At 49.6% G+C, this 13,914-nt stretch overlaps 6 protein-coding genes across 6 annotated transcripts; 3 read left to right on the top strand and 3 right to left on the bottom strand.

Annotated features, from left to right (window-relative positions):
• Positions 1–335: 335 nt before the first annotated feature.
• On the top strand, positions 336–1,776 carry NFIA_056240 (TLC domain-containing protein; the record flags this gene model as incomplete). Its single annotated transcript, XM_001258171.1, has 3 exons — positions 336–455; positions 519–1,256; positions 1,312–1,776. The coding sequence occupies 3 exons, from the start codon at positions 336–338 to the stop codon at positions 1,774–1,776; spliced, it is 1,323 nt and encodes a 440-aa protein (XP_001258172.1).
• Positions 1,777–2,364: 588 nt separating this feature from the next.
• On the bottom strand, positions 2,365–3,005 carry NFIA_056230 (uncharacterized protein; the record flags this gene model as incomplete). The annotated part of the gene is made up of 3 exons (XM_001258170.1): positions 2,365–2,544; positions 2,611–2,791; positions 2,866–3,005. 3 exons carry the CDS (start codon positions 3,003–3,005, stop codon positions 2,365–2,367), a joined length of 501 nt encoding a protein of 166 aa, XP_001258171.1.
• A 690-nt stretch (positions 3,006–3,695) lies between these two features.
• On the top strand, positions 3,696–4,668 carry NFIA_056220 (uncharacterized protein; the record flags this gene model as incomplete). The annotated part of the gene is made up of 2 exons (XM_001258169.1): positions 3,696–3,925; positions 3,984–4,668. The coding sequence occupies 2 exons, from the start codon at positions 3,696–3,698 to the stop codon at positions 4,666–4,668; spliced, it is 915 nt and encodes a 304-aa protein (XP_001258170.1).
• Positions 4,669–5,318: 650 nt separating this feature from the next.
• Positions 5,319–6,847, top strand: NFIA_056210 (chitin deacetylase CDA6; the record flags this gene model as incomplete). Its single annotated transcript, XM_001258168.1, has 2 exons — positions 5,319–5,538; positions 5,595–6,847. 2 exons carry the CDS (start codon positions 5,319–5,321, stop codon positions 6,845–6,847), a joined length of 1,473 nt encoding a protein of 490 aa, XP_001258169.1.
• A 1,008-nt stretch (positions 6,848–7,855) lies between these two features.
• NFIA_056200 (uncharacterized protein) lies at positions 7,856–10,122 on the bottom strand (the record flags this gene model as incomplete). The annotated part of the gene is made up of 2 exons (XM_001258167.1): positions 7,856–9,738; positions 9,816–10,122. The coding sequence occupies 2 exons, from the start codon at positions 10,120–10,122 to the stop codon at positions 7,856–7,858; spliced, it is 2,190 nt and encodes a 729-aa protein (XP_001258168.1).
• Positions 10,123–10,373: 251 nt separating this feature from the next.
• NFIA_056190 (tethering complex subunit PEP5) lies at positions 10,374–13,669 on the bottom strand (the record flags this gene model as incomplete). Its single annotated transcript, XM_001258166.1, has 8 exons — positions 10,374–10,754; positions 10,808–11,206; positions 11,255–11,758; positions 11,811–12,146; positions 12,203–12,436; positions 12,487–13,098; positions 13,157–13,453; positions 13,655–13,669. The coding sequence occupies 8 exons, from the start codon at positions 13,667–13,669 to the stop codon at positions 10,374–10,376; spliced, it is 2,778 nt and encodes a 925-aa protein (XP_001258167.1).
• Between the last annotated feature and the right edge of the window lie 245 nt (positions 13,670–13,914).

Here is a 13,914-nt window from a genome sequence, read left to right as displayed (position 1 = left end):
GCGTGCGATTGGTGGTGGTTCAATTTGGACGGGGTACCAAGTGGCTGGTGCGGTGGAGTCGGCGGAGAAAATTGAAATTGGGAGAAAACCCCCTTTGACATCAATATAATCCCAGTTTCAACATCGCAGCAATTTTTCTACCTGTCTCTCCTTATTTTAACCTTCATTGTCTCAATTTGGTGACTCCAGGGTCACCTATTCAGCTCCGCTATCTGTTGCTTTTGTCCTTCAGAAGCCAGCCCGATCAGCGCAGCAAAATACGAGAATTGGTTATTTGTTCACCTGAGCAAGCAATCAATACATTATCGAAACAGTCCAATATCAGCAAGCCCATCATGGGTCGTCCGCGCAAATCCAGCCATCTGGGAGATATTCCAGGCGATACCACCGCGCCCGCCATGTCGACCATGAACGAGGTCAGCCCTGTTGAGGGAGAAGCTCCAAAATGGGACAAGGTATATCCTTATCGGTGACCTCAATATCTTCCGTCTTCTCGGTCCCGTGCTCACTGCTGTCAGGCCTTGCAAAACCAGGTAACCTCTGAAAAGGCTCTCAAATCGCAGACCAAGCGGCGCAAGAACCGATCGCCCCTCCGTCGGTTCAAGGACTTATGTTTGAAACACACCTGGGTTCTACCTCTCCTGCTGATGAGCGTAATCCTCCTCGCATACGCCGTTAATCCCACGCCGGCCAACCCTTTCCACAGCGCTATCTTCTTGTCTTACCCGCAACCTCCCAAGACCCCTGGCGGCCCGGTCATGTACGGAAAAGGTCCCTTGGACTTTGCTTTTGTCGGCTTCTACACCATTGTCCTGTCTTTCACACGAGAGTTCCTGATGCAATGCGTGATTCGCCCATGGGCTGGATACTGTGGCATTCGTGGCAGAGGAAAGACTGCTAGATTCATGGAGCAGGTCTACACAGCCATGTACTTTGCGATATTTGGACCCTTCGGTTTGTACGTGATGAAACAGACGGATATCTGGTACTTCAACACCACGGCCATGTTTGAGGGTTTCCCTCACCGGGAGCACGTCGCCATCTTCAAGGCCTATTATCTGCTCCAGGCTAGTTACTGGGCTCAGCAAGCGATTGTATTGCTGTTGCAGCTCGAAAAGCCGCGAAAGGATTTCAAGGAACTTGTCGGTCATCACATCATCACTTTGGCACTGATCGGGTTGAGTTACCGGTTCCACTTCACCTATATGGGCATTGCGGTCTATATCACCCACGACATCTCAGATTTCTTCCTAGCGGTATGCCTGCAAGGATCCTCCTTAACTGTACGAGAGCTAACTAATTCTCTTGTAGACCTCAAAAACCCTCAACTACCTCGACTCCATCATCACTATACCATACTTTGGCACCTTCGTCGTTATGTGGATCTACCTCCGCCATGTCCTCAACCTGAAGATCCTCTGGGCCGTGCTGACCGAATTCCGCACCGTTGGACCCTACGAGCTCAACTGGGAGACCCAGCAATACAAATGCTGGATAAGTCAGATCATCACCTTTGCCCTGCTGGCCAGTCTGCAAGCCGTCAATCTCTTCTGGCTCTTCTTGATCCTCCGCATTCTCAAGAACTACATCTTCAACAGCGTGAAGAAGGACGAGAGAAGCGACGACGAGACCGAAGAGGAACTTGAATATGAGGCAGAGAGCCGTGCCACCCTTGCCACTGGAGCGGAGCAACCTCTTCTCACCGCTCGCAATACAAACAATGCCCCTCAGGTCTTTGTCAACGGCGAGCCTTATGGCGCAAAAGCTCACTCTTAGCGCTTGATGCTGAGAGCCAACGAGTATTTCCTTACTGTCACTTTGGGCATCAATAGCTCGCTGAGCTTGTCTATATCATGAATTTGACTTGTCTGGCGATGCTTGACAAGATTTTTTTATTCTCTGTTATCTTGCGACGGTTCCATGGTGAATGACAAACTACAAATTTCTCTTTCTGCAAAATACTTTTTTAACCCCGTTCTTGTGATTGACGTTGTGCATGGCGAAGCTGAATGGATATAGTGACGATTTTCCTTGAGTGAGCAGTTCATTGTACTTTTTTTTAGGGGACGACTGTGAAGACCACATTCTGCGAAGCTAATGATAATCATAATAATAGATTTGCGCTGGTGATTTTGCAATGGCCGAATTCACTTTCCCTCCATAGTAGCCGTCCTGAAACTGCTCAAGGACCTTGGCTGTTCGAGACACTTACGGCGGCGGAGATCTTCGTTATGTGAAACTATTGTGCTATGTAATATATTACACGTTGAGTCTCTTGAACATACATAGATATCAATATCGGACAGAGCCGACTGCGGGCATTTTCGCATACTGAGTTTTCTTCCCATCAAAAGCAAAGTGCAATCACCGCTGTGGCCGAGAAGGGTCAACAGTTCCCTTCAGCTTGACAGAATCCGTCTCCCCCTCACCCTTTACGCTCTTTCCCGGTTCTGCAACGTAAGGGTTGGAGGTGTCCGAACTGTCAAGGCCCTCCTGCTTGGCAGAAATGGTGTTGGCTCCTGAAGGTGCCTTGCGGCCAGCAGGCTGCGGAAATCTTCAGCATACGTTTGACGTGGTGAATGGGTGCAAGCCGTATAGCGAGTTACTTACCGCATCGACCTCAGAGGGCTTCACGTCCGGGCCAACAGTCTCACGCTCCGGAGGGATCTCGGCTTCCTTCCTCTCAGTCATTCTTGTTTCGCCGTGGTGATTGTGTGAAGCGATCTTGGAGGGACTGGGCTGAAGCAAGTAGAATGCAGCGGGAACGCCGAGGCCAACCGATGCCAGCATCCTTGGAATCGAGTCGTTAGTCACCTGGCATAGGAATGCGATGGCTCATGGGCACACGGGATGAAGGTGGCTTACCATGGGAGGTCGCTGGATTTCTTGGTGCTATCTTGAGCAGAAGCGTACGTCCGGCGTCCCGCCTGCTGTATGGGTCGTCGAGCAGTGCCTCCGAGGGCACGAAGGGATGCACGGATCATTTGAGGGCGTACGTGAACCATGGTGGTTGTCCTTATATAGATCGAAGATGAGGTCAAGAATTGGAGATTAGAGATGCTGATTGAAGATTCGTGGTGCAATTGGGATGAGAGGACAAGTTAAGGAGGAGTAAGGTAGGAAGAGGTGACATGACATGCCCTTGTTCTTACGTATGCAGGCCATGGGCCGGCAGCCCCCAGCCTCCAAGCAAGGAATGGGAGCACGACCAAGAAGCTCGAAGAAGCTCGGAGCGGGAGCAACCGGCATGGCCCAAGCGTTATCTATTGGTGGTGATGTAATTTTGGCGTGCGGGGAGAAAGTAACTGTTATGGCCGAGTTTGGCATAGTCATGATATGCTATTTAACTGCAATCAAAATGCAATTGAGAGTAAATATCATATTAGATGTCTAGCAGTTCAACCTCATCAATTGACGACAGAGATCTTGTCCTGCTATACTCCATCTCGATAGTCTTGATGGGAACCTGCACAAGTGGTCTGTGTAGTCCTCCGTTGGAGCTCAATGTCTGGATCCAGCCATTATGTAGCCTTAGGCAGTATTATGCGTCCCCGCGTTTAGTTCATCTCCCCTGCTTCCAGTGAGCATGAGCCTTATCCACAGCTCTCAAAACTGTGATCTACGAGCCTCCCTGTCTTAGTTTTCCCTTTACCCTTTTCTGTCACAGTACATTTCTTCAAACTTCAACGTCCTCCATGGCGGACAGACAGGCCATTCAGCAGAATCTCAACAGTCTGTTGTTGAAGCTCGACGATCCAGATGCAGATCTGAGATATATGTCCTTGAATGATTTACTAGGCATCCTGAATAATCCCAACTCCTCATTTCTTTCTCACGATCAACACTCGGCTTCGAGACTCGTCGACGGATTGCTCAAAGCTCTAGATGACCAACATGGCGATGTTCAGAATCAAGCGCTGAAATGGTTCGTATTAGGAGCATCACTTCTGTTGCATACATCACTCACTCATATCGTACTCCAGTCTCGGTCCGCTTGCGCTTCGGCTGCCCTTTGAAAGCCTTATGCCTCTTCTCGAGAAACTGTCGACCTTAACCGCCTCACAATCCATCGATACCTCAGTTCCCAACACCGCCCTCCGAGTCATTGTCACAGCACTTCCTCGTCCTCAACCAGGGCAAGCACCCAGCAAGGAAGCCGCCATGGCATACTCCGCTGTCTCTAGGGTTCTCATTCCCCGCTTAATCGGTCCCACGCCGTCGCCTTCCAACCGAAGGGGTAGTGTTGTAAAGGGAATGCTGGAAAAGGATCCTGCTAAAGGCTTCAGTAGCGACGCAGTTGATGTCCTGATCCAAGTGGTCACATGCTTTGGACCTCTTCTCAAGGAGGAGGAGTTGACCGCACTGCAAAAGTCTGTCATGTCCATCATTGACAACGACACGGCTGGTACCGTTGTCACCAAAAGAGCATTGGCCGCTATCTCAGTGCTTGTGCTCCACTTCTCGGACAACCAACTAAACGCCTTTGTGGCCGAACTCGTCAAGAGATTCGATTCCTCACAGTTGACGACCGTTCACCGGCGACATCTGATTGCTACAGTGGGCAGCATAGCCAAAAGTGCTCCGACCAAGTTCGGGCCCCATCTTCAGACATTAGCGCCTTTTGTGTTCTCGGCCGTGGGAGAGGAGAGTCTTGGCCAGGTAGTTTGAGTATACCCATTGAATGACGTGTCTACGAAAATGCTCCGACCAGTGCAGTAGCAGCATCAGAATCTCAAATCAGATACCCTGTCCATGGTAACCTTAGCCTTTCTCAATGCTGTATATCGTATGTTACCTATGAGCTTTTCTCATCATAGCATCTCTCAGTGATACTCTAAGTAGATACTGCTCTGCACCTATGGACTAGTTGTCGCTGATGCTTTCCAGGAGCGTGACGTTAGAATCTGCTGCTCTGATAAGAGAGATTCCAAGGCGTCCACAAGATCCTCGAGCTGGGATTCATGGCACAGTCCTGTCAACCTGTATTCGGAGCTGTGCGACAGCGTCCTAACTCGTTCAATCGTCATTACAACTCCCATGGCATTGTGGATCCGTCCTCATGAGCATGCAATAATGCCGTCTGTTCTTTCCTCCTTATGCTCTTTCTGAATCACTATCCGTTGTTTTCTTCCTTCCTGCCATTTCTGTTCTCTGTGTTGCTGCTCTCCCTAGAAGGGAAACAACATGCCGCCCGTCTCTTCAACTCCTCGACTCAGAATTCTGTTGTCTTCCTCATCCCATCTTCTCAAGCACATAACTGCACCTTCATCTTATCTTGCATATTAGGTCTAGCATCCTTCTTCGAACACAACTCCACGATGCATATGCGTCACTTGCTGCTCTTACCCATCCTCGGGCTCGAGGCACAATCAGTCGCTCGCAATATCGTCAAATTGCAGCCTGGGCACCACACCTCCCAGTCGGGGCCATTGTCCGGCGGCAATGTCACTCCACACCTGTTGATAAGGAACGGTGACGGTGTGCGATGTGGTCCTGGTGTGGGAACTTGCTCGGATGGCAAATGCTGTTCAACTGCTGGTACGTTCTCTTGACTTCTCGTCCAACCGTGTGCTCAAACTAACCGTTGTTTCCAGGCTATTGTGGTACTACCCGGGCTCATTGTCGCTCTCCAGACTGCCAGCTTGACTTCGGTCATTGCGACGCTCATGAAACCCCAGAGGGCCCTCCCGTCGAAGATATACCTCGACCACATGTCGGTGCCGTACCATATGGCCCGCACGTCATCCGCTCGTGTGCCAGATCAGGCACTATTGCCCTGACTTATGATGACGGCCCGAACAGATACACTGCTGACCTTCTCGACCTGTTGGATCGGTATGACGCCAAGGCGACGTTCTTTATCTCTGGAATCAATAATTCCAAGGGCCCGATAGATCACCCCGATCTACCATGGGCCTCTTTGATTCAACGCATGCAACGCACTAAACACCAGATTGCGAGTCACACCTGGTCGCACCAAGATCTCAGCAAAGTTACTCCAGAGCAACGACGACAGCAAATGCTGAAGAATGAAGCAGCGTTCCGCAACGTTTTGGGCAGAATTCCGACCTATATGCGTCCTCCGTACTCGAGCTGCCTCCCCGAAACGGGCTGCTTGGACGACATGGGCACGATGGGATACCATATCATTCTTTATGACATCGACACGAAGGACTATAGTCATGATAGTCCTAGTGCCATTCAAGTCTCCAAGGATACGTTTGATGCTGCCTTGTCGCCATGGAAAGCTTCAGAGAAGTCCTGGCTCGTTATTGCTCACGACGTGCACGAGCAAACAGTCCACAACCTCACAGAGCACATGCTAAGGAGAATGGCGGAATATGGCTACAAAGCGGTGACAGTTGGTGAATGCTTGGACGATCCTCAAGAATTCTGGTATCGCGAAGCCGGCGAGCCTCTTAGCAATACCGCTGTCAGAAAGTCTTCATCACCAGAGGCCCATGACGCTCCTCCGACTGCCTCTAAACCGGTCTCCCCTGATGGCAAATGTGGAAAGGACTATACGTGCGCTGGATCAAGCTTTGGCCCTTGCTGTAGTAGTTCCGACTACTGTGGTACCTCTAATCTACACTGCGGATTTGGTTGCCAACCCGAAGCTGGAAATTGCTTCTCCTTGGACGAGCCATTGCACAATGACACGGATGGCTCTATAAGAAAGCCAACGCCCGGGCCGGGTTCGGGTCCTAACGATCATTCCAATGACGTCGGTCTTCCTGGTGGTGGATCAGTGAGGAAGCCCGTGAAATCGGAGGCAAATCCAGCGGTCCATGCCTTATCGGCAGCGGCATGCCTGATGTTGTTTATCTGCGTGATGGCAATCGCCTAGATGAAAGGGTTCCTTTTCTGATGCTTGCGATCAACTTACTGTCTTTCCCAATACCTTCTTATATCGAGGGAGACCTTCGAGACACCTGCAGATCACGTTAGGCACTCTCCATAGTTGTCACTGAGCTACGCACTGTCCGATCGATGAAATGAGTTACCCTTTTGGCGCTTTACCAATTATTATTCCTTTCGCACCTGAGCGACCTGATAGGCAACCAAGTTAGAAGAATTGATAATATTCCGATTCCTCCTTTTGCCGTAGCAAAATTATGATACCGAAGTAGATATAGATGAACGTATACAAGAGCAAGCCATCCCCATCGCCTTGCCGGTTACTAATTAGACGGATTAATTTAGTGAGCAGTGCTCTATCTCACGAATATACGCATGAAGTAGCTTGGGCTTTGTAGATGAGTTGGTTCCTTACCGCTGCAGGTATACATTTTAGTTATCATGAGAGATGATGAGGCCTAAACAATGATTCGTCATCTCATTAATGGGCTAGTTACGTCCTTTATAGGAGCATGCGATGGTTTCATAAACAATTCTCCAAAATCAGTCGACTATGTCTTGCTTCGAGATTATCCACCAGGTCATATCAATACAGGGTCCGCGCTGAGAAACTCAGAAGCTGAGACATTCCAAAAAGTTAGCGAGTGAATGAGTGTGCATCTTATAATTATATTTCTCCTGATAGGAGTCTACCGTCGGAAGACTTCAAGCTGATCATAGTAGAGACATCTGCAACGCGAGAAATGGCATTCCTTCAGGAAAAAAGAAAGAGGAAAGAAAAATCGGAGTATACCTCGTAGCACAAATGCAAACTCTTCACTTTGAGCTCCGATCACGAAATCGTAAAAATACAATATATGGTACACAAGCTGAAAGTCATTGAGAGGTCGTGACGAGCGTTAAAAGAAAAAGATCGATAATAGATATACAGGAGAAGGAATGATGACCGAAAAAAAAGTGTCATCTAGACATAATAGGGTGGCAGATATGGTCGATGTTATCGTCGGACGATCTTCAGCAGAGGCGCGATTCTGGCCCTGCGGCTCAGCCCAACTCGATAGGGCACTTTGCTTGTTCCCGCGATAGGGCTGTGCTTGTCGGGGCCTTTTCCGGGGTCGTTTGTCTTGAGACATGTACTCGTGTCTGCCTGGTTAGAGGTTGAGTCTGGTTTCTTTGGGGTTTCTGGGGCGTGTGCCTCTGTGGCTGCTGAGCGTTCGGAGCGCAAGAGTGACCCTAGATGCGGCGTTTGTTCTTCTCCTCCTGGAGGAGAGTTATCATTCATGATTTCAGTCTTCTGCTGATTGACGCCTTGGTCCGGAGGCTGCTCGAACATGATAGACACGCGAAAGTCTGATTGCTGCTGCGGTGCTGCTTGATTATCGTCTCGGGTGCCTGTGAGGTCATTGGCATTCTCGGAGGGAGACTCTTCGCTGATTTGCAGCTCGGATGTCTTCTTCCTCTTGCGTCCTCGCTTCTTGGGCGTTGGAGGCGCAGGTTTTGGTTCGTCTTTCCATGTCTCGAGCGAAGTTTTGGGATCAGTCACCTCAGGCGCAGAGGCTGAGAGAGGTCTTGATATCTGGACTTGAAACAATTCTGCATCGTTTGAATCGACAGACGTTGGGTCATTGCTGGGTTTCTGAGCGGTCTGTTCGTCTCGTAGGATATGATCTGAGGGTCTTTCATCGATCCAGATCACATCGTCTTCGACATCTGATTCGTAAGATTTCTTCAACGTCACTGAGGTCGTCTTTCCACGCTTCAGTTTTTTCTTCTTGGATTCTTTCGCTTTTTTTGAGGGCTTCGCCGGCGGGGTATCTATTTCGGCAGGCTGGTCGTTCAAGACTTCTGTCCCATTGTCTTTAGAATCATTGGCAACTTCAACTCGGAAATTGTCCTTTTTTGGCACGTGTGATATCCCGTTGGCTATGGGGTTCGATTCAATTGCATCAGGAGGCAGTGGCTTATCACCTAGCTCTTGAATCTCCTCCGCACTAGGAACAGGCTGCTCTTTTGGCTGATTGTTGGCCAGCCCGGCGTCATCGGATTCGTTCAACGTCCGTACGACCTTCGGTGGCCGACCCGGCTTTCTCTTGACTGCTTCACCACTCTCGGGGATGCCTCGATCATTTGAGGGAGCAAGTTCATCATCTTCGTCGTCTTCTGGTATGTCTTGCTTTCTTTTGCGCCCGCGCTTCTTTTTAACCGCCGGTATCTCGATTGTAACAGGGGCAGCGAGCTCATCGCATGCGCTTCTTTGCGACTGCGATGGAGCATATCGGTAAGTGCTATCGCTTTGGACTCTATTGACTTTCGGCGTCACTAATGACGAGATTGGCTCGGTGTCGTGGGGAGAGCAAGATGTAGCTTGCATGGAATGTGACCTTCCTGGGGTTTTATGAACGGCCTCCGTCTGCACTGTACCACTGGATCTTAGATGGCTCTGAAGATCGTCATTCAACTGCGCAGCTTGATTCAGGGATGATTCAAAGAAATTGTATGACGTTGAGGATTGCGCCAAGTCATGAGTCGACGAACAGTTCCGCGGCCCGACTTGTCGTATATGCTCTCCGTAGAATCCAGTAATGTCATTGTTGGAGTAACCGTGCCCGTGGTTTTTGCCATTGAGGAGAGCCAGGTCTTGCGATGTGGGAGTATCGAATGCGCCAGGCTGCAGAGCAACAGGACTCTCCTCGTGGTGATTGTAATCGTCGTAATTCGACACTGCCATGTTCAGGGGAACTGAAGACTCGGCAAGCGCTGAGCCATTGTCCGGCTGATTGCCACAAGCAGCTGTCTGGGCCTCGCGGATAGCTGCATGTCGAGCATCATCGTCGTCGAAAAGCCGTTGCTGCGCAAGTCCAATTTCCGTCATTACTGAGCCTGCATTAATTGACCAGGGCCATTAGTCGCCAATGGTCTTCACGAGGACCGTCATGCAATTGACAGCTAAGACTCACCAATTGACCCCGCCCCAGCGTCTGACGGAATCCACCTCTCCTCCCTCCGTTGCTGAGAGGCAGAAAAGCCATTTGGCGCTGTTTCCTGTGACTGTAGGAATGCGTCAAAGTCGACGGCAAGATGATTCTCATGGTCTAGATCTTGCGCTTCTCCGCCTGGTGTTACAGTTCCAGATTGCTCATTGCAAGTGGTGACATTATCGACATGAATCTTTGGCTGCTCCCGGGCCCGCTTGACTGGGGGCGGCATCTCCGACAAAGGATCGTCCTCATCGTCAGAGTCTTGAATTACTTTATCAAAGGACATTTTGTGAAAGATATGTATATACTCTTGTAGAGATACAGGAATATCAAACAATCCTTAAGAAGGGGAAATCGGCTTATCAGTTCTACGTTCGTCCGTTATCTCACGCGTCAAGTGGGCAAATCGTGGAACCGAACGACGCGCGAGCACGTGCTGATAAGATATCGATAAGGCAATTCTACTGCATCAAAGGCAAGCATGCATTGGTATCAACTGTAATCGGCGTCGAAATCATCATAAGCTCAAGCAAAGTATCATGATTCCATGGTACTCTGCGGCCGCATCACACCCCGACCGAAGAACTCACTAACAACGCCGAATCGATCCTTTGCTCGTTGAAGCTCTCCCTTGAAGAGATCATGTTGATCCGCTGACTCCACTTGTCTCCTCCTGATAGCCTTGATGGTGGAGTTTTCTTGCGCACACATCGGGCATTCTGCATCTTCATCCACCTTATTGAGACAGCGCTGATGAAATGAGTGCTTGCAGAGGAAGTGCACAGTAGGAAGGTCCAGAGCTCCACCGCACGCGTTGCACCGACGGGACTGGAAAACGACGGGCTTAGTACCTAGTTGCTCGATTTCTTGCCTTTTCTTCTCGGTTTCCGAGCTGTAGCTGGATATCAGGCGGCGATTCTAGGGCATATATTAGCTCTAACTAGGTAGAAGATCGACAAAACGCAACCTACAGTGGAGATCTCTTTCCGCTCGCGCTCAATGTTGTCGCTGAGATACTTCTTGACTCGGCCCATGGTAACCACAGAATTGTTGCTCAATGCTTGTATTACTTGTAATGGCGACATCAATCCGTCATCGTGGATTCTCTTGAGTACCACGTCGAGCTCGTCGCCAGCTTCCTCAAGGATGGCCGGACTTGAGGCGAAATATGTCAGAGCGTCCACATATAGCTGAGGCTCTTCTGGCCCATACTTCCGCAGAGCTCTGATAGCTCCGTGGGTGTCCTTTGCCGAAGTAAAAGACCGGAAGATGTCAGACCGAAGCCCTTCTTGCTCACGTACGAGAGTTGATCCCTCTCGGAAATTAGACAGATCTGATAAGAGAAGGACGTTTGAAGTCGAGATCGGAATCTAGAAGCCAATGAGAGACGGAGCTACAACCGGAGCAAGTGCACCTACGTCTTTCCCTTCGATGAGAGTTTTGGCTTTATTTTCCCATTCTTCCTTTTCAGCAGAACCCTTCTTTCGATTTGCTGTGTCCAGGTACATCTCAAAGAGTGTTGTATAAATGTCGACTTTGTCCTCCTCCTTCAGCGTTTCCAGGTCGATGAGCGACTCCAGGAAAGCAATGAATTCTTGCGGGCGGCCCACAAAAGCCGAGAAAGCTGTCCTTGGTCTCGGAATTTCATAGCTTGGTGTCGGTTCTTCGATTTTTGTCTCCTCATCAACAATATCCTTGGTCTTTTCAGCCTTCGTTCCGGAACCTGCGTTAATCAGAGACAAAGGAAGGAAACCGGCCAAGCTTTGCAAAGTACTGGTTGGTTGTGTCTGAGGTGCAGCTGGGACCTCCACCTCTGTTCTTGGTCTATACTGCCCCTTGTAGTACGCCATGAAAAGTTCCGTAGTCTCTTGAGGACAATTTGCCAGCAATACTCGGGCATATTTCATCAGGTTATGGTAGGCCTTTACTGGGTTAGCCCTGGAAAATCACAAGGGTACGACTGTCATTACGAACCAAGTCCGGCTCAAGCCTCCAGATGTATTCCACGGCTTCAGCGTATTTTTTCGAATCCTCGATCAGGATATCAATGACCATGTCATTCTCACCGTATTTTGTAGCCAAATAGGCTGCCTGCTCATAATACCCTCCTTGTCGGCACATAGCGATGGCCGTCTCCAGGTCAAACTTGAGCTCTCCTGGAGCTTTGATAAATGAATTTAGCTTGTCCGTGTCTTTGAGCTTGGCGTAACAGTTTAGAAGAAGCGTGGTGTGATCAACGGTAGCTCGGTCATGATCGTGAAGTTCTTCAAGATACTCAATTAGGTTATGAATACGCTGCGTATCAAGGTACTGCGATCAATTCAGTCAGATATATAAACTTATTAACCAAGTGCAGGCGGTAATACCTTCCGTATAACCTGCGACGGTTCAGTATTGTCAATAGCCCTTAGGTATTGCTGCATGGCCGTGTCGTAATCGCCTTTCTGATAGAGGAAATCGCCATACTTGCGATAGATGGCATTCTGCTGTAAAGCGTCAATGCCTTTTTTCTGCGCGAGATTGATGGCCAAGATGTAAAGATTGCGTTGGTAGAGTATCTCCAGCTTCTGCTGGAGGCTCTTTTCTCGGTAGCGGTATACCTGCCCGTCTATTAGCTATAGCAATACTGATTCTCATCATGGGATTATACCTTTCCATCTGTCGAAAGGAGGAACAAGTCGCCCCATTCTATGAAAACATGCTTGACAGACGCTGCCAGAGATTCCGAATGAGCTATAAACTTGAGATCCGTATCAAGCAGCGTGAAAGTCGTCGTGCTGAAGATCTCGTCGGCCTGGCTGCGAAGGTTTCCCAAGGCAGCCCTTGGAGGACATACCAAGGCCACATAGTCTCTGAATACGTTGATGGAGTTCTTTGGGCTGTCAAATGCATAGCTCGGGCCACGTCCATGCGGCCCATAGGTGTATATAGCGTCCTCCCTAGCAACAACAATATCTCCGGTGTCTTTGTCAAGCGCCATGCAGCCAACGCCGCAGCCAGAGTCATCCAGTACACGCGCTGGTTGACCTTGTCCTCTGCCAGAGATGACCAAGGTCAATATTCGACTCGTTGTCGAGATAAAGAGTGTCGATAATGCCCCGCTTTGTACCTCGAGCCCAGTAATCGGCTCCTCCGACTCAAAGACAATGCGTTGTCGGGCACCACGGTCATGAATCAAGTCGCCGCGAATGATTGTGACCGATCCGTTGCCAAATCCCACCGCTACCTGCGACAAATCTTCCAGAGCCGCGAAGGCAGATATCTATACCTCGTCCAATGATCAGTTATCTGAGTCATACGTCAAACTAGGGAGAACAAACAGGAAACGGCCTCCGCGCATTCTGTATCGACGTTGTAGACAAGCAACGCGGAACTCCGGTTTTCTTCTCAGGTTTGTCGAGCGCCCACACTTTCAGCACGGGCTCGTTCGGGAGGTCTTCCGCAATGGTTATAAGCAGTGATGTGCCTTCTATCTGTTTGATATGCGTAATGGAGCCATTGTCCGCTGCCTTGAAAGATCGCACGATCTTGAATCCGGCGGAGACGATGTGTACCACGCCATCGGTAGATGCGATAAAGAGATTAGAGGAGCCGGCGCTGAGAGACGTGAGTTCGGACTAAGCAGAATCGGATATTGTTAGAGTCCAGACTGCGAACAGATGGGTGATTTAGGGGATGCCAATCGTGTACTTTTAGTATTGACGAGCAGTCTTCTGGAAGTTTGACCGAGGAGACGTCAAAGAAGTTGAACGCTTTCCACTGCGAAGAGCTAGTCAGTATCCTCTGAGAGCTTCATTTCAGTAATCAGACAAGCATACTGATGTCAGAGCCATTTGAATGAAGTCAAGTCCGCGCCATCAACAGGATGCGGTAAGCAAAGGGAGTGGAGGACGGTTGATCATGCTGCATCTCAATACCCGGCCGCAAGCGCAATCGCAGAGCTGCGCCGCGCTAGTACCTTATCCCGCAGACCATAGCTCGACCCAGCGTCATCTTTCCCTTTTCACAGTTGTTGACTATGCAAATCACTTGCTCTGATACGAATGATTAAATATATGTTATTTCATCCTGTTCGAGA

This window comes from Aspergillus fischeri, genomic scaffold, assembly GCF_000149645.3.
Source record: "Aspergillus fischeri NRRL 181 1099437636266 genomic scaffold, whole genome shotgun sequence".
NCBI lineage: Eukaryota > Fungi > Ascomycota > Eurotiomycetes > Eurotiales > Aspergillaceae > Aspergillus > Aspergillus fischeri.
This window is presented reverse-complemented; position numbering and strand designations above follow the sequence as displayed.